Source organism: Protopterus annectens, chromosome 6.part0 (assembly GCF_019279795.1).
Source record: "Protopterus annectens isolate FY-2018-M chromosome 6.part0, PAN1.0, whole genome shotgun sequence".
Classification (NCBI taxonomy): domain Eukaryota; kingdom Metazoa; phylum Chordata; order Ceratodontiformes; family Protopteridae; genus Protopterus; species Protopterus annectens.
This window is the reverse complement of record NC_056737.1, coordinates 1833833565-1833852084: the sequence shown is the minus strand read 5'-3', so window position 1 is coordinate 1833852084 and position 18520 is coordinate 1833833565. Positions and strand designations below refer to the sequence as shown.

Below are 18520 nucleotides of genomic sequence, written 5' to 3'. Positions count from 1 at the left end.
GGAGGAGTGTCTAAGATCAAATTTAGAGTAGGGGCGGGCAACTGCAAGGCCAGCAGGTATTTTAGGCAGAAAACACTACAGAAAAGTTTATCACAGCACAGAAGAAACCAGCAATGAGCCAATAGCTATGAAATACCGTACAAGTATGCAGTATACAATAAAACTGCTAGAAATATCTAGAATAAGCAATAAATACTAAAAATAAGCAAAAAAAATAGACTACTTATTGCTATATATCACAGATCAGGTGCTCCTCCTTGGATAGCTGTGTGTGTAATGGTTGAAACACTCAAGTTAACTTCTTAAATAACAGAAAGTTAAACCTGAAACAACTTTAAAAAAAAACATGGTGACAGGAGATAAAGAACTTGATTGGACAGAAGCCAAGCTAGTTTTCACCGATACTCTACATGGGTATGTGGCAGAAGTTAAAAACAATACTGCAACAATATCAGAATGAGTCCTGTAAGCCAAAAATGGTGGATGACAAACTTAAGGCAAAATCAGATTCACCCTATAGGGAGAAGCTACTTAATCAGGTGCATCAAGCCTAGCAGGACATGAGTGCACAGAATGTAGCTAAGTTAAGAAAAAACTTTAGTAGAAGGGTGCAATTACATACCACATATCAAGACTGGAAAGAGATTTATCTTATCTGCAGATATGTGAACAAAGCCAGGAGATTTTGTGTATTTGCATGGAGGTGCCTGCACACATACTTTTACAAGCCTGATAAGTTACAGTGCACATTTTCAGGGATACTGAGTGTATACTGGGATCTGTGACCATACATTGTGGGGATGTAAAAACCTACAAGAATTTCAATAGGTTTTAGAAAAAAAAAAGTTAAGCTGGGCAGGGTAATGATGTTATTAAACTGGGTAAGAGGTATACATTTGAAAAGTAATCTAAAAAGTAATCATTTCAGTGCTAATAACAGCAAAGAAGGTTACAAGTAGGCTTTAGAAGAAGAGAAGCCACAGAAGGCAGATTTGAAAAGCATAATGAAGGAGGTGAAAGGGATGGAAATCAAGGATAGTAAGGGGAAAGGGAGAGGGATACTGATTAGCAAATGGGTGAGGTGGGAATTGGCAGTTATCAAATCTGAAATGCTGGGGACTACATGGCCTTGATAACAACACATTTAAATAAGGAAGGAAGTTAAATGCTGCAACTATGAGAAATGACAAGACTGTGAACCTGGAACCAGCATGAGGTTAATTAAGAGAAGTGTCACAATTCCTTGTATATTGTTTCACAGAGGTTGTAATCTGATGTTGTATTCTGTACCTAACGATATTAGATAGCATTGTTCTAGTAAAACAAAAAGACAGAAAGCACATTTTGTAAAAATGTAATCATTGGTACTGGGCTGAGTTTGATAATATGAAAGAAACAGAGAAATACCAGGAAATGTGGATGTGGACCATACCAGCCACCAATGAAAACAGTTACTGGCATCATGCGTGAAGACTGCCAAGACATGTAAAAGTTTCAAGCAAGTAATGAAAGTAAAAAAGAAAAATATGTGTTACAAAAGAAATAACTGGAAAAATATAATCAGACTGACTTAAAGCAACTGGCCTCCGATTAGTTAAAATGTTCCTTTCTAAATATATCACAATACAGAAACTGTAACCATTTTTTGTAATCCCTTCCATATACTATTCATTTAAGACTTTACTAAGTACTGGTTCTTTTCATAATCCTTATCCGTATAAAAATCAAAGCTAATACCATCCTTGCCCAACCACCATCCAGCTCATTCTCTGTAAACTATCTAAAAAGAAGTTATGTACTTACCATAACAGTTCCATGTTTGTAGTCCATCTCACCCTTCATTCTTTACATATGGGATCTGACTCGGGCTATTTACAAGCTGGAAGACTTCTGGTTGGCTCATGGCTAGGTAGGTATCCCATGGTGCACCAGTACAATCCCCAGATCTTGTTTGCTGCTGACTAGAAGAAATAATAACAACATACAGAAAGAAGCCAATACTAAAAGGTCTCCATACATAATGACATTTATATTTTTCTGTCTCTAGGTACTTCCAGGATGGGGACAGGAGGGCGGGTTCATAAGAATGAAGGGTGATATGTACTACAAACATGGAACGTTATGGTAAGTACATAACTTCTTTATGTTCTGTAGTCCTATCTCACCTTCATTCTTTACATATGGGACAGCGTCGCTAGCACCTTATTCTTGGGTGGCTCAAGGAAAAATACTCCTGAGTACCGTGGAACCAAAAGATGCTCTACCCCTGGAGATTAAATCCAATTTGTAATGAGTAATAAAAGTGTGAGGGGAAGCCCACATAGCAGCTGCACAAATATTATCAAGTGGGACCCTGGCTTGAAAGGCTGCAGAGGTATACTGAGATCTGGTAGAATGAGCCTTGATTTTAAAGGGTAAAGGTTTACCCTCAGAATTGTAAACATAAGCTATACAGCTACAGATCCAGTTAGAAAGAGTCACTTTGGAAACAGGTAAGCCCAACCTGGATCAGAAAAGGAAACGAATAATTGATCTGATTTTCTGATGTCTTTAGTCCAGTGCAAATAAAAACGTAATTGCTTATGGACATCCAGCTGGTGAAACCTGTACTCAGCTGCATTGGAGTGATTTGGAAAGAAAACCGGAAGTTCTATGGACTGATTCAAAGAGGCATGGGAACAGACCTTGGGGACAAAGGAGGGATTAGTATGAAGGGACACCCTGTCTTTATGAAAAATCAGATAAGGCGGTTTAACAGACAAAGCTTGGAGTTCTGACACCCGTCTGGCAGAAGTGAAACCTGACTAGGGATGGAACTGGAGCAGCCACGCTGTCAATTTGAGGGTGTTTAAGGAGGGGTGAAGTGAACCTGACATGTGAGTCAACAGGTCTGGAACTGGGTCCAGAGTCCAAGGATCGTCCAAAAGAAGAGACCCTAGGAAGGGGAACCAAACCTGATGAGGCCAGTAAAGAGCAATGAGGATCTGTTTCACGTTCTGAAGAACCTTGGGAGTGAGAGGAAAGGAAGGAAAAGCATACAGGAGACCCAATCATGAACAAGTGCGTCTCTGGGTGACTCCTCCGGAGGGTGGATGAGGAAAAAGTAGCTGCTGCATTTGGCATTGATTGGGCTGGCAAAGAGATCGCAGAAAGGCTGTCCCCACCTGCAGAAAATCTGTTCCGCTGTTTCCTGTTTCAGAGACCACTTGTGAGGCATCAGGATCGCCCGGCTGAGCTTGTCGGCTATCATGTTGGTCATGCCTGGAATGTGCGTTGCCACCAGAAAATGCTGGGAAGATATCGCCCATTCCCAAACTCACATGGCCTCTCGACAGAGTGGGTAAGATCTGGTTCTACCATGTTTGTTGATATACCATACTACCGACATGTTGTCTGACTTTATTGCAATAGTCCCCAGAGGAAGAAGGTCGTGAAGTGCTTGCAACTCCAGGAGCACCGCCTTCATCAATAGAACATTGATATGCAGGTGAGCCTCGTGATCTTGCCATGTGCCTTGGACAGTCCTGCCTAGATAATCCCCCCCCCACTCTATCTGTGAGGCATCCGTGGTCACAGTGGCAACAGGTTGGCAAGGAACAAATGAAGCGCCCGTGGTCAGTTCATTGGTTAGTGTCCACCAAAGGAGGTCCTTCTTGCAAGATTCTGTCAGCAGAATGTGATGGGATAATGGAAGGTGCTGAAAGGACTATTGGAACGACAGAAGCCACTGAAGAATTCTCATGTGTAACCTGGCTAGTAACACTAATAGTATGGTGGAAGCCATGGTCCCAAGGAACTGCAGAACAATCTTGGCTTTGACCCTTCGTAAAGGGAGAAGACGCTGAATTTGAAGAACTAGGTTCTGTGCCCTTTCGCCAGGAAGATGAGCTGCCATGTTTACTGTGTCTATCTCTGCGCCTATAAAAATCACAGATTGAGAGGGCAATAAGGCAGATTTTTCCCAATTTATAGAGATTCCCAGCTGGGCACAAAGCTGAATAGTAGCGTCCCTGCTCTGAAGGAGTAGATGCCTTTTGGGGGTGGTCAGGAGCCAGTCGTCCAAATACGGAAACACCTGGAATCCTCGACATCTCAGGTGAGCTGTCATTACTGCCATACATTTGGTGAACACCCTGTGGGGCTGTGGTGAGACCAAAGGGCAGAGCACAGAACTGGAAGTGACTGGCTCCCAGCTGGAAGCGTAGATGACTCCTTGATGCCATGTCCATTTTTATGTGGTAGTAGGCATCTTGGAGATCTATTGAGAACATCCAATTGTCTTTCCCTAACAACGGGAGTATAGACTGCAGTGTTACCATCCGGAACTTGCCCTTCTTTACTGATTCGTTCAATCTGCTGAGGTCCAGAATGGGCCTCCAGTCCCCTGTACATTTTAGCAGTAAAAAGAATCTGGAGTAAGTTCCGGATCCTATTTGGTCTGCTGGGACGGTTTGGATGACTCTTTTTGACAGAAACTTGTTGACCTCCACAGCTGCCTGATCCCTGTGACTGGGTGGAAAGTACAGTTTTGTACCTACCATAAATGTAGATGTTCGAGTGCTAATACAGCTGCAGTCATAACAGATGGGTTCTCCTGCCATCAGGCGGGTCCTCGGTCGGCCGAATTCCAAAGTCTAGGTCCGGCGTCGGTTGTCGTCGCTTCTTCCCTGACGTCAGTGCGACAGGGGTATAAAAGAACCAGTCGACGCCATTTTCTTCAGTTTTTCTTGCCCCAGATGTCAGGTGCCCCCAGAAGGAAGGCAATACATACATTTGTGTAATAAAGCAATGCCATATAATCAAAAAACAGTTAGTTGCAAGCAAATACACCATAAATGAAAACCCCAATCGGGTTGTATGAGGAGGTGTTAGCCAATAGGCCTGTCCCAAGAGGGGAAGGAGGGAGGGAAACCTGGACTGCAGCTGTATTAGCACTCGAACATCTACATTTATGGTAGGTACAAAACTGTACTATGTTCATCGTGCATACAGCTGCAGTCATAACAGATGGGTAGAATCCCAAAGCTAAGAAAGGGGTGGTAGGCACTAGGTGGAACTAGGAGGAGCCAGGATGCTGTGCAAGACTGCAGTGGCAAAGCCTGCTCTAGTTTTGGAGTATAATGGTAGGTGGTAGTGCTTGGAGAAGGTATGCACAGAACTCCAAGTGGCTGCTTCCAAAATATCTTTGGTAGGAACTCCTCTGAGGAAAGCTGCAGAGGTAGCTGTGGCCCTTGTGGAGTGAGATCTGATGCCTGCAGGTACAGTTTTACCATGAAAAGAGTAACAAAAGCGTATGCAGTGGGTTATCCATTTTGAAACTGTCTGTTTGGAAATTGGCTTCCCTTGAGCTCCAATAGCATAGGACATGAAGAGCTGTTCTGATTTTCTGAAAGGCTTTGTTCTGTCCAAATAATAACACAGCTGTCTGTGGATGTCTAAGGAATGTAGTAGTCTCTCCCCTTTGTTTTGAGGATTAGGGTAAAAGGTAGGCAAGTGTATAGCCTGATTCAAAGCTACCCTGGATACCACCTTTGGCATAAAGGATGGGTTGGTTCGTAAGGAAACTCTGTCCTGATGGAAGATGATAAAAGGCTGCACAGCCATGAGGGCTTGTAGTTCCGATACCCTACGAGCTGAGGTGATAGCCAGAAGGAAAGCTGTTTTCCAGGACAAATATTGCAAATCTGTTGAGGCAGCTGGCTCAAAAGGAGGCAAGGTCAGCTTTTCTAGAATGAAATTGAGGTCCCAAGCAGGTATTGGTTGTTTCCTTGGGGGTTTTATATTCTTAGCCCCTCTGAGGAACTGCCTTAAGAGGGGGGTGAGAGAATAAAGGTGGATCAGTGTTGTATTCTGCAGAAATGGCTGAGGCATGGATTTTGATGGAGGAGAATGAAAGTCCACTGCTTAGCACCTCAGCTAGATACTGTAATATTTGAGGTAAATTCAGTTTTCCAGAATTCTGGCCCTTTTTCTCATTCCAGGCACAAAACCGTTTCCATTTTGCGGAGTAAGCTTTTCTAGTAGACGGCCTTCTGGCCTCCAAAATGACATCCTGCACCTCCTTGGAGAGTAGGGTCTGTTGTGATGTTAAGGAATCTTCCATGCGGCCAGATTGAGTGTTTTCAGCTGACTGTGAAGAGTTTTGAAGCTGTGCTGAGTCAGAAGAAGAGGCATTAGAGGTAGGGTCCATGGAGGGGGCTGCGTCAGGCTCCTCAGGAGTGGGTACCAGTGTTGTCTTGGCCAGTCTGGAGCAATGAGAATCATCTTTGGTCTGTCTGCTCTGGTTTTTAATAGAACTTTGGGCAGCAGAGGAAGAGGTGGAAAGGCATAAACTGTCATTGTTGTCCAACTGAAAGAGAGAGCGTCCACTCTCCAGGCCTTTGGATGAAAAGTCCTTGAGCAGAATTTTGTCAATTGGTGATTTTTGTGGGAGGCAAAGAGATCTATGTCTGGCCTTCCCCATGCTTGAATTATCTCTGTAAAAACTTGAGGATGCAACTTCCATTCGTGTGGATCTGTCATATTTCTGCTTAGGTTGTCTGCCAGCGTGTTTTCCTTGCCTGGCAAGTACTGGGCTTGAAGTTCGATTTGTAATTCCAGAGCCATGTTCCAAAGTGACATGGCCAGCCTGCATAGGGGGTATGAATGGATTCCTCCCTGTTTTATGTACCACATTACTGTGGTGTTGTCTGTCCTTATCAATAGTTGTCCTGGATGCAGGTCTTTGAAAGCTATAATAGCATTTATTACTGCTAGCATTTCCTTTTGATTGATGTGAAGGTGCTTTTCTTTTTGGGGCCATTTGCCCTGAATGCACCGATCTGTCATGTGCGCCCCCCAGGCAAAGTCCGAGGCGTCTGTTGTGATGACTTGATTTGCTTGAGGCTTGCAGAATGGGAGACCTGTGTTTGTTTGGCATGCTTGAGCCCACCACAGAAATTCCTTTTGAAGACATGGAATTAGTGGTATTATTGTTTCCAAACTGTGGCTGTGTTGAGACCATAGGTTTTTCAGGTACCATTGAAGTTTCCACATATGCAGCTTTGCACATGGGATTAGTAGGATGCAAGATGCCATGAATCCCAGAGCCTGCAGGATTTTCCTTGCAGTCAGCCTGGTGAAATTTGCTAGTGTTCTGAAGTATTGAGTTAGTTGCCCCTGCTTCTCTGGCGTGAGGTAGGCCATCTGGGTGTTTGTGTCCAAGTTGGCACCCAGGAAAATTATTTTCTGAGAGGGTATTAGCCTTGATTTCTTTTTGTTGACTGTGTATCCCAGAGAATTCAACAACATTATTACAAAAGCCAGATGTTTCAGAAGTATGTGCTTGCTGTCCGCTTGGATCAGGCAGTCATCCAAATATGGGTATATTTGTATCCCTTGAAGCCTGCAGTAGGCAATTACTGATGCCAGGCATTTCGTGAATACTCTGGGCACAGTAGATAAGCCAAAGGGCAATGCAGAGAATTGATAATGGGTTGAACCTGCAAGAAATCTGAGGTATCTTCTGCAATTTTGTCTGATTGGGACATGCAGGTATGCCTCCTTGAGGTCCAATGTTACCAGCCAAGGCTCCTTGCCCAGCATGGGAAGAAGCTGCTGTAATGTGAGCATCTTGAATTTTGGTACGAGTAAAAATGTGTTTAGGATGGATAGGTCCAAAATAGGTCTCCAATCTTTTCCCTTCCTTGGCACCAGGAATAGTCTGGAATAAAAACCTTGACCTTGTTCGTGAGTAGGTACCTCTTGAATAGCTTTCATGTCCATGAGATCTGAAATTTGTCTTTGTGCCTCTGCCCTTTGATTGTGTGGCAGGTTTGGCATGCCTCTCATTTTTGGAAGGGTGTGAAAATGGAATCTGTAGCCTCTGTTTATAATGTCCAGGATCCATTTGTCTTTTGTGACAATATGCCAATTTTTTGAAAATAATGCCAGCTTTCCGCCTAAGGGTGCTGCCGTTTGAGCCTTGCTTGGCATGCAAAGGGGAAAGTCATTGGGCTTGCTTTCTGAATGGCTGCGAACTATCCTCACCACCTCTTTGTGTAGGAGCTTGCCATTGTCTGCCTCTAAACGATCCTTGAGATTGCCCTCTGCCCCTCGGGCGCCTGTATCTACCTCTTTGGGGTCTGTCCGTGGCTGGAAAGGACCAATTGTTGGAAGGCCAATTTCTACTGAAACGTGGAGGTTGTACTTGTAGAAAATCTTTCACTGTTTGCATTGATTTAGCCTTTTCCTCCATTTTCTTTAATACCTCCTCAGCTTTAACACCAAATAATACATCCTTTTGTAGAGGGGCATCTAGTAATTTAGCTTTGACATGATCTGGTAAGGTTTGCTCCTTGAGCCAGGCATGTCTACGTATGACTGATCCTGTAACAGTAGCTCTACATGAGGCCTCTAGAGCATCAAAACCACATTGCAAGGTATGTTTACCCACTTGTTCTGCACTATGCATCAAATCCTGCAACTCCTTCAAGTCTGGTTGTTCAGGTTGTGACATTTTACTTCTCAACTGTGATAACAGAAAGTGTTGGTACTTTAGCATATGGAACTGGCAGTTTAATGCCATCATGGTTAAGGTGGCCAAGGTGTATACCTTTTTTCCCCACCTTTCTAAGGATCTGGAATCTCTCTCGGAAGGTAATGGATTTTTAGCAGTGGAGGCCTTAATTCCCTTGGGGCCCTGTGAGATAGTTTCTGGGTCAGCCGCATGGCTTTTGTATAAAAATTGGTGTGAGTCAGGAACCCGGTAGTACCTGTCAGGCTTGACTGGGGCTGGAGGTAAAGAATCCGGGTTAAGGCAGGCCTTCGAGTACACATCATCTAGTATGTCTAAGACAGGAGGTATAGCCAGAGGCCTGTGCTGAGGTAGCAAGAGAAAATCCCTAAGCCTTTTCTTGGAATCTGAGTACTCTTGGCCTTCCCAGTGGAAGTGTTCCCTTAAGGTATGCAAGGTTTCCCCAAATGAGTAATCCTCTGGGGGGGAGACAGAGGGAATGGACTCCTCTGCATCAGAATCTTCAAAATGGGAGTAAGACTGTTCCTGTTCATCAAAGTGCTCTGAAATAATGGAGGCCTGGTCAGAGGAGGGGGATTCTTCCTCCACTCTGGGCCTTTTGTCCGGGGTTGAGAACCCCTGATAAGAGTAATTAAATCCTCAGCCATTTTAAGCATCTGTTTTTTAGGCATGGGGCCTGGAGAAGGGCCCTGTGTAGCTTGTCTCTTAGCATGCATGGCTGCTTTAGACTTAGTGAAAGCCTTGATGGAAAAAGAAGAGGAAGGTCTGAAGACACCTTGAGAATAGGCAGACCTGTCTACATTTTGAGATTCACCACCAAGAGTGGCTTCGGTATCTGTAGTCGGGGTGTGGGCCGAGGAGCCTGCGACCTCGGGCACAAAAGACACCGCCAATGAAGTGTCGTCGGTAGGCAGGGGCTGCGTAGGCGCCTCACTGAGAACCGGACCACCTGTAGTTGGCTTTGGCGTGGTGTCGGTAGAGGCTGCGGACCTCGTGTGTCGGTCCTTATCTTTGCGTTTTTTAGACAAAACTGGAGTCGGAGTATCCGACGACATAATATAGTTAAATTTTTTGCCAAAATAGTGCTGGGCGAACTCCGCCCGACGCTTAATGGTGCGTTTATTGAATGTAGCACAAAAACGACAGACCGAGACGTCGTGGTCTGGGCCTAAGCAAGGAATGCAGAGGGAATGAAAATCCTTATGAGGTATTTGCTTCCCACATGAAATACAATTATTAACTTTGTCTGACATTGGTCTGAGGCAAGAAAAGTTTCCCCAACGGGGTACTTAGCTTTCAAGAAGATTTCGGTTGCAAAATTTTCGTAATTTCAGGAGCTGGCCAACCGGCACTTGTGAACTGCTTCTGCTTCGGGCACCACGCGGCAAGAAAGACTGAAGAAAATGGCGTCAGCTGGTTCTTTTATACCCCTGTCGCACTGATGTCAGGGAAGAAGCGACGACAACCGACGCCGGACCTAGACTTTGGAATTTGGCCGACCGTGGACCCGCCTGACGGCAGGAGAACCCATCTGTTATGACTGCAGCTGTATGCACGATGAACATTATCTGGAATCTTTTTGGGAACAAAGGGTGAAAGACAAAAGGGTATGACATAACCTCTGTAATAATTCTTTGTACCCACTTGTCTATTGTGATACTTAGCCAAGCTTCTGGATACAAAGAAATGTGACCCCTGACCGGCCCCAGAGAAGCACAGTCGGGCTCCAACATCAGGAGCGCTGGTAAGTCTGGCCCCAAAAGGAATCATGACCTCTCTGGTTTTGCAGACTGCCCCTGCCTCTAGGGCAATGTCTACCATTTCCTCCTCTTCCTCTGCCTCTGAAGGAGGAGTCACCCTGTGCCTCCTGGAAAAACCTCTGGAACTTCTTGAACCACATCCTACTGCCCCTCTGACCCTTAGGGTATGGTCTAGAGGGAACAGTAAAATGTACTCCTGAGGCAGAGAGTGTTTTTTCTTCTTGCTTGCACCGGGTGAGAGTGTCCTTTACATTGGATTCAAACGATGAGGAACCGTCGAAGGGGGGCATTGGAAAAGGTAGACTTAAATGGTTCCACAAAGTTACACAAATGCATCCAGGAATGACGCCTGATGGAAATTCCTGAACCCGCTGCTCTACTCGCTCCATCGGCCGCATATGAAATAAGCCACATGGAAAAGCTAATGATAGAGTTCAAGGTGGACAACTGAGCAGAAACCTTGTCAGGGACTCCCTCAGTACATGTACCTTGCAAAGAGTCTCCTAACTCTTTAAGGAGATCTCTCTGAAGGATCGTAAAGTGAGTAAGGCAATTCAGCGATCTAAGGGTAAATGCCACTGAAGAAAAGATATGCTTCTCGTAACTGTCCATCGTTTGAGACTCCTTATTCGGCAGATGAACAGAAGAAGAAGTCTCAGCTAGCTCCCTTTTAGTGGCTGCCGCCACCACCATGGCATCTACAGGCACACCTTTAGGTAAAAAGTCTATTCCTGGAGGGGAAGAAAGGAACTTGTTCAGTCTCCTGGGGACTGGCTCCACAGCATCAGGAGTATCCCACACCTTTCGACTAACTAAATCCATCAGTTTGTCGAAGTGTGGAGATACCCAAGAGGCAGAAGGTTGAGACCCGAAAGCCTTCAGGTACACCGACACCTTATCAGAAGGGGTGACAGTGGGCCAGCCGCACCTCTGTTTAAGGATCTCCAGAATGTCTACGAAAGAGACATCAGAGGATGACTTGGGGGACTATTCCGACTCCTCAAGGTCAGATGTCAAAGACTCATCCTGGGAGTTGACATGCTTCCTCTTACAAGTCCTCTTCCATGGGGGCTCCTCAGAAGGACATTCCGGGGAGGTCTCAAAAGATTGGGGGCCAGCAGCCGGTGGCTCCTGAGGCTGGGGGTCTCTGCTGCCGCTGGAGGGAGTAGGAGCCGAGACAGAAGTAGGCGCTATAGGGGGAAAAGTGCCGATACCTCTGATAGGACCCGATGATCGGGATAGCACACTCCTCATCATATCGAATGGTGACCTCTCTGGCTCCGAGGACCTCTCTGGCTCTGAGGAGACCAAGGATGCTGTCGACACCAGAGCCACAGGCTCTGAGAGAGACGCAGGATCCAAACTCACCCTAGCCGATGTGCCAAGAGGAAGTCTCAGAACCGAAGAAGTTCAGTTCCAAGCATCCCTGTTGGAGCTGACTGAAGAGCTTCAGCCCCTGGACACTACGGACGGCACCAAAAGTGTCAGAGCAGAACTCAGCTCTGAAACAGACACAAGGGGAGCTGGAGCCAAAGATTCCTCCGGTGGTACCAAGCACTCCAGCTCTGAAAGACCAGCATGGCTCGGGGAGGAATGAACACAGAGGGTTGAATGGGCTTGAGTAGCTCCGGGACCGACTGGGTCGGAGCCAACAACAATTTAGGCAAAGCAGACAACTTCAAAAGTCTCAGCACTACCCTCTCCACACCTTCTTCCAATAAACTCCTGGAAGACCTGGATGACATAGTAGGAGATTGAGATCTCGAAGGTACAGGAGACTTCACTAACAAGGAGGCTGGTAGAGGGTCCATAGACCGGCTCCGAGAAACAGTCTCAATAGTCTCAGCGGTCGGCTCTGAAATACTTAGAACTGACCCTGCAACAACAATGCTGCTTTCAGTCAACTCTGAGGTCTGTGGAACTGATGAGACAGTTTTTGCAATTTTAACAGGTGGCTCCAAGACACCAGCCGGTGCCTGGGAGGGCCTCTTAGAAGATTTTGACTTTCCTTTGTTAGATTTAGAGGATGATGAGGAACTAGACAAATCTTCCTCGAAGGAAAGTTTAAGAAGACCTTTTAGGATTAGCTTGTTCTTCCTTTCCTGCAACACCCTAGGACTAAATGCATGACAAAATAAACAGGTCTCCTGCAAATGGATGGCTCCTAAACAGTAAACGCAGTTACCGTGACCATCCGTTATAGACATTTTTTGAGAGCACTTAATACATTTCTTAAAGCCGGATGGCTTATGCTCCTTACTCTCTTTAGATGTTCTATGGGTATAAGACACATGCACACAGAGAAAAGAAGAAGGAGGACTAGGTCCTCTAATTTAAACGGGCCTAGCCCTGCAGGAAGGAAAAGACACCACGAGGACTAGGTCCTCTAAGTTAAACAGGCCTAGCCAGGGCAAGGAAGAGATAGGGTCTTCTAATTGAAACAGACCCAAAAGTTAGGAAAAGTAAGAAATTATCACACACTCAACAGGAACAGTAATGAGTGAGAATGCACAATATCAGACTTCTATCAAGCACAAACAGAACTTAGTTCTAGTAACAATATCAGCAATCCAACAATGCTAACAACAAGCTAAATACTTAGTCTAAATAACAAGCGGGAACCCGCCAAAACTCTATCAAAACACACAGAATAATAGTGCGCAAAAGGCGCCCACGCTAATCCAAACTATAAACACCAGTACACGGGATACCAATGAAGTAAGAAAAGGCCAAAGGCCAAAAATTGCACCAAATGGCGCAAATAAAGCTAACAACTCTAATAGCAATTACAATAACAACTAGCGCTAACTGATTACTATAAGCAGTAACATTTTTAACTATATTAAACTATTCTAAACTAAACAGCCAAGAAAGTTTAGTAAAAGTGGAAAAAAATGCAATCACTTAGCCAGAGCCAAAGAGAAGCACAACCGAACTCGTCGACGTGGCAAATGAGATCTGGGGATTGTACTGGTGCACCATGGGATACCTACCTAGCCACGAGCCAACCAGAAGTCTTCCAGCTTGTAAATAGGCCGAGTCGGAGCAGAGGATCGGCTCCGATCCCATATGTAAAGAATGAAGGTGAGATAGGACTACAGAACATACTATATTTATATTCTTGCAAAACATTTTGACCTCCCAACTATTATATTGCAACCTTTCAGCCTTCCCATACAGCTCTTGTAAAACTTTAAACCACAGGCTCAGTTTCTGTTTCACTATAAACTTTATTGCCATTCTTATATTTTATACTATCAAAAGTTCGAGTATATATTATGTTATCAAAAAGCTTTAATATCAATTGGCTTTTCATCGAACTGTAAAAGTCGAAAGCTAAAAATAGTGAAAACGTGAATGAGTGAATTCTTTCCCTGGGAAAGAAACCACTTGGCCATCCTTGTGAGTTTTCCCTTTTCCCCACTGTAGTGCAATCTCACAGTTGGTATATTTAGTTAGGGGGTGTGGGAGGCACAGCACCCCACATTGGGGGAGGTGGGGGGCTTTGCCCCCCACTTTGTAATATTTAGATTAGTGTGTAGTTGGTGGTAGGGCTAGTGATTTCTTTCCCAGGGAAAGAATTCACTCATTTGCGTTTTCGCTATTTTCATTTTTCGACTTTCATGGCTCGATGAAAAGCCGTTCGATATTATGGCTTTTCGATAAGGTAATATAGACCCCAAAAGTTCTTCCTTCTTTTCTAAATTTCTCAAGTAAATCGTTAATTTTTTTTCCCTTTAACAACCAGTTAATGTCTCCCCAGTAAATATATCCACAAGTATCTTTCATACAAGTTTCTGTCTAACAGAACCTGAATCCATTCCATTTCTGCTATAACCACTAACTTCATATATGCTCTTTTATTTTCAGAGTGCCACTTATTTTCTCCTTTTTATAACAGCATTTCTATATCTACTTTGTAACCTAACTACTACCACCATTCTGACCAGTCACCATAATGCATTCTTATAATATATTTGTGCCTCCATAACTCCTCCATCCATTCCCTAAATCTTGGTTTAATCCAAATATTCCTGCACTCATTTAAGCATTTTATCCCCTTCTCCATATTGATTTAAATTCATTGTTTCATAAGTAGTTACTAGTCATGCAGTCTAGGACACCATTATGGAGCCAAGCCCTAATTCCCAATTGTCCCAGAACACTGCCTAGTTAAGGGACTTGCTCAAGGTCACACAGTATACAAACGAAGGCCGACGGAATCAAACCCTGTAATATAGGAACTAGCTCATTAACAGCTCACATCCTTAACACTCTGTTATTGTCTTTATTTACCCTAAATGGCTCAGTGATCAGAAAACCCTAGGTTCTTTTCCCTTTGTGCTACCTCCATTAACTCTTATGAAAAATTATTTTTCCTGCACTCAAATGACCCACTTTACAAACTTCCAAATATTCCTTGACATCTTGGTCAACCTTTTTTCTTAACACACTCCCTGCAAAGAAGCTGTGGAAGTTTGCTCTTAAACTTCCAGACTGCAGAGCCTAAGCTTTTAGATAGAATCAAATTATGTCCTCACATTTCAAATGTTCATAACTCTGGAACCGTAGGGGTTAAGTGTAAATGACAAACTCTTAAGCACAAACTATATTTATAGTGTCTGTATTCTTTAGGTTCTAGGTCTTAAACTGGATTTTATAAGAAACAGTAAACATAGTAACTATTATAAAACAAAATCCAATGGTATTAGCTAAGAGGCAACCATGGCACAACTCAAAAGCCAGCGTAGTCACTTCACCAATATGCTTTGATGATAAAATAATCCAAACATGAAATATCCGTTAAAAATAATAAACAGCGGTTTTTATTAAGCATGCAACAACTAAGCACTTTCACATAAGCTTCGCCAGACCGTTAAATTTCAAAAATACATTAAATCATAACTTTTTATATTGGTTAATCACGTGTTGATCTAACTAATAAGACTTAATTAGGCTTTTAAAGATACATTCTCATGTCTATAAAAATGACACAAGCTTTTAGTTATACTCAAATAATAGACTCAAATAGTGAACTAAATTCTACTATAGCGAATGATGCAACTCATATCACGTTAATAATATAGTCAGTACACTGGTCATTCAGACCCGAATAAATATCAGACTATATAAAATATATATGATACATATACACAAGATGTATAAACTACAAATAGTGCGTGCATCTTTACACTTCAAACTATCACAATATAACTCCGTTTGCATTAACGTATAACCACTAATAAAATTTAAGAAATTTTTTACCTAACGCTTCCTAAGTGAAACAATAAAAACTAACTATATTATAAAATCTATCCTATGATGTTAAATCTAAACAAATTTATTATAACTAACATCACCAATCAAATCAACATCTTAGGCACTCACTTGTAAAATCTATTATATGTGCAGTAATATATGCACTAATAAAATGCACGAATAAAAACTAAAGTAAATATTGTATCACTCATAAAATTATAACTGATAAGTGCATATCAAAACATTAAATAGACAAGCAAAATATACTATATGCAGGAATTATTAAATAAATGCTTGACTATCTAAAGTTGTTAAGAAATTTTTATCTAACACTTCCTAAGTGAAACAATAAAAGCTAACTGCATTATAGTATTCATTCGCATATTCTATCACTGCATATATTACTGTACATATAACAGAGTTAGCGCTCAAGATGTTGATTGGTTACATCAGTTATAACAAAATTGTTTATATTTAATATTGTAGGATAGTTTTTATAATGTAGTTAGCTATTATTGTTTCACTTGGGAAGTGTTAGATAAAAATTTCTTAACAACTTTAGATAGTCAAGCATTTATTTAATAATTCCTAAAAAGACTGAAATGCCACAAAACAAAACAAACTTGAAAAAGGAAGCCTGCAGGACGATAAACCTCAGCAGATGCACCAATTCCAGACACAGTGATGCTGATAAACTGCAAGTTAAAATTTTATTTTAAGCTCAACAAAAATAGGCTTTTCGTCAGTGTCCCACACCAACTTCATCAGAAAAACAAACAACACATTCAGCTTACACCTTAATAAAAGGCTCATAAATCGCATGACTACTTAGCAATTAAGCCAGTACATTCACAACACCTGCTCAAACCCTTTCCTGAGGACTCAACCTTACTGAACAAGCAGTAAAAGGAATATCCATACTTTTGTAAGCCATGCTGAAATAGATAAAAAAATAAATTAATAAATTAAAATAGATACAATCTACAAAAATAAATACAATAAAATTACCTAACCAAACGTCTTAATTTTAAAATACAAGAAATGGATAACATTCCATTTAAGCCTGGATAATGATAAGCTTCTAGTTTTAGCTGCCAAATTAATTCCTTTCTGAAGTTCAAACCTACAAATACTATCAACCTACCTCAAGACTGTGCAACGTCAGAGCTGCTTATAGTGAATAAGGTGTGCCCATAGCCGCCTAGGATGCCGCTCTATCAGGAGTGCTTTTCCAGTATTTATTTGGTGTAGGTAGACCAGGATGGGGGCACCGGGTGGTATGGTAGGGGGCACCATGCAGCCCTATTGCCTAGGGCACCAGTTGATCTAAGGCTGGTCCTGGGTGTGCCAAAGTTAAATCAACCTGCATAGAAGAACAGACTCATAGGATCAGAGTTCACTAAGAACTGACTCAATTAAACACAGCATGATCTTCCTAAATGTCTGCAGTTGTTTCTCTGCCCAGATCACGGCTGCTATAAACATCTTTCAAAGTATGTCAAACTTTGTTTGACCTGAAATAATTTCTCTCATCTTGGGTTCTTCTGCCAGAAGATTCAAATCTGCTGCTGCTCTTCCCCTCCCCAGATGCTGACATCTTTCATGACATTGTACACTGTTGTTTATTACTAGAGGGACACTGTCCATCAGTGGTCACGAGTCCAGGAGATATGCAGCAGGAATTGTTCAGTGAATGCTGACAAATGAGTTTTGCACAAAACCCCAGCATTGTGGACAATTATCTTCACAACATCAAACAAAAATAGTGCCAGGATCGAGTTGTATGCTTCACCCAGCAGTCCTGAGTTTGAGTCGTTCAGTTTTCACTTGAAGGGAACTCATTAGTGCCTCCATGCCTCCCCTGTGACAAGTCAATGAAAAGTGTCAAGTGGGTAATTTCTGGGAAACAGATATATTAAAACTAGAAATGTGATGCCCTCTGCAGTTCCTGCACACTACAGATTATCAGATGATTGCACTTTTTAAAATTACTAATGTTCTGAAGCCTAAGGGTGTTCTTCCACTATCCTACTTTCTAATCAGTTGTAACCATTTTCATGATTTTGGCTACTGTTCTGCACTGGATAAACCAGCAAATTATTTTCTTTGCATATTTCATACAAGACTTATTTAAAGAGATTGTCGCAGAGTTTACATCAATGATTGGACAGTGGTGTATGATATCAATATCGTACAGCTGATGCACTGAGTCAAGGGATCTATTGTTAATCTACTTGCCTAACAGTCTGAAAGATCACAGCTCTAAGTTTCTTTTCTTTACTCTAAGTCTGCTCTGATGTTTTATACACTGATTATATTATTTGCCCTTTTGATGCATCATATTTGCATACTTTGTGTACGTTGTTACTGCTACTTTGGCTCATGCCACGTCTAAAACTGGTGTATGTGCCAGTCCACATGCCCCAATAACAAATACTAAATAAATAATAAATAGATATAAACTGCAATGACCAGAAATGCCAACAAAGTCAAAGATCTGGCTTTCTCTTTCTCTTGTTTCATCTAATTTTCGTTTACCTGCAGCAGAATCACATCCACAGGGAAAGAGGTTGATTACAGCATCAGTGAATCTATTTCTCTCTTAAAGCACTTTGTAGAAGAAATGTTTAATGGTGCATGCTTACCAAACACAAGAATCAAGGTGATGAAGGTACAGCTGTAAAGTTCAGTTACAACTCAGTAACTTTTACTTCAAATATGACTGGTGATGACTAGGGACTACTTCTTACCTTGAAGCACTTCCATAGGTAGAACAATCCAAGCATCTTCCAAGTAAGAGATATACAGGTAACGTGCGGTATTGCAAGCAAGTCCAATGTATAAAACCCTAAGGAAGAAAGTAAAGTTGTGTGTAATACATGCTGACACTCTGACAAATAATAAATGACATGGCTTTCATATTATACGTACTTAAGACATTTTTAAAAGTAAAAGCTACTAAGATGCTACAGAAACATTGTATGGC

The 18520-nt window shown here is 42.4% G+C and overlaps 1 protein-coding gene across 2 annotated transcripts in view; it reads right to left on the bottom strand.

Moving 5' to 3' along the window:
- The window catches only part of MFSD6 (major facilitator superfamily domain containing 6), a 790692-nt gene that overhangs the window by 332878 nt on the left and 439294 nt on the right, over positions 1-18520 (bottom strand). For both annotated transcript variants that reach the window (XM_044075186.1, XM_044075184.1), the window contains exon 3: positions 18285-18382. In XM_044075186.1, the coding sequence (XP_043931121.1) occupies positions 18285-18382 (98 nt within the window). The remainder of the gene's footprint in view (positions 1-18284; positions 18383-18520) is intronic.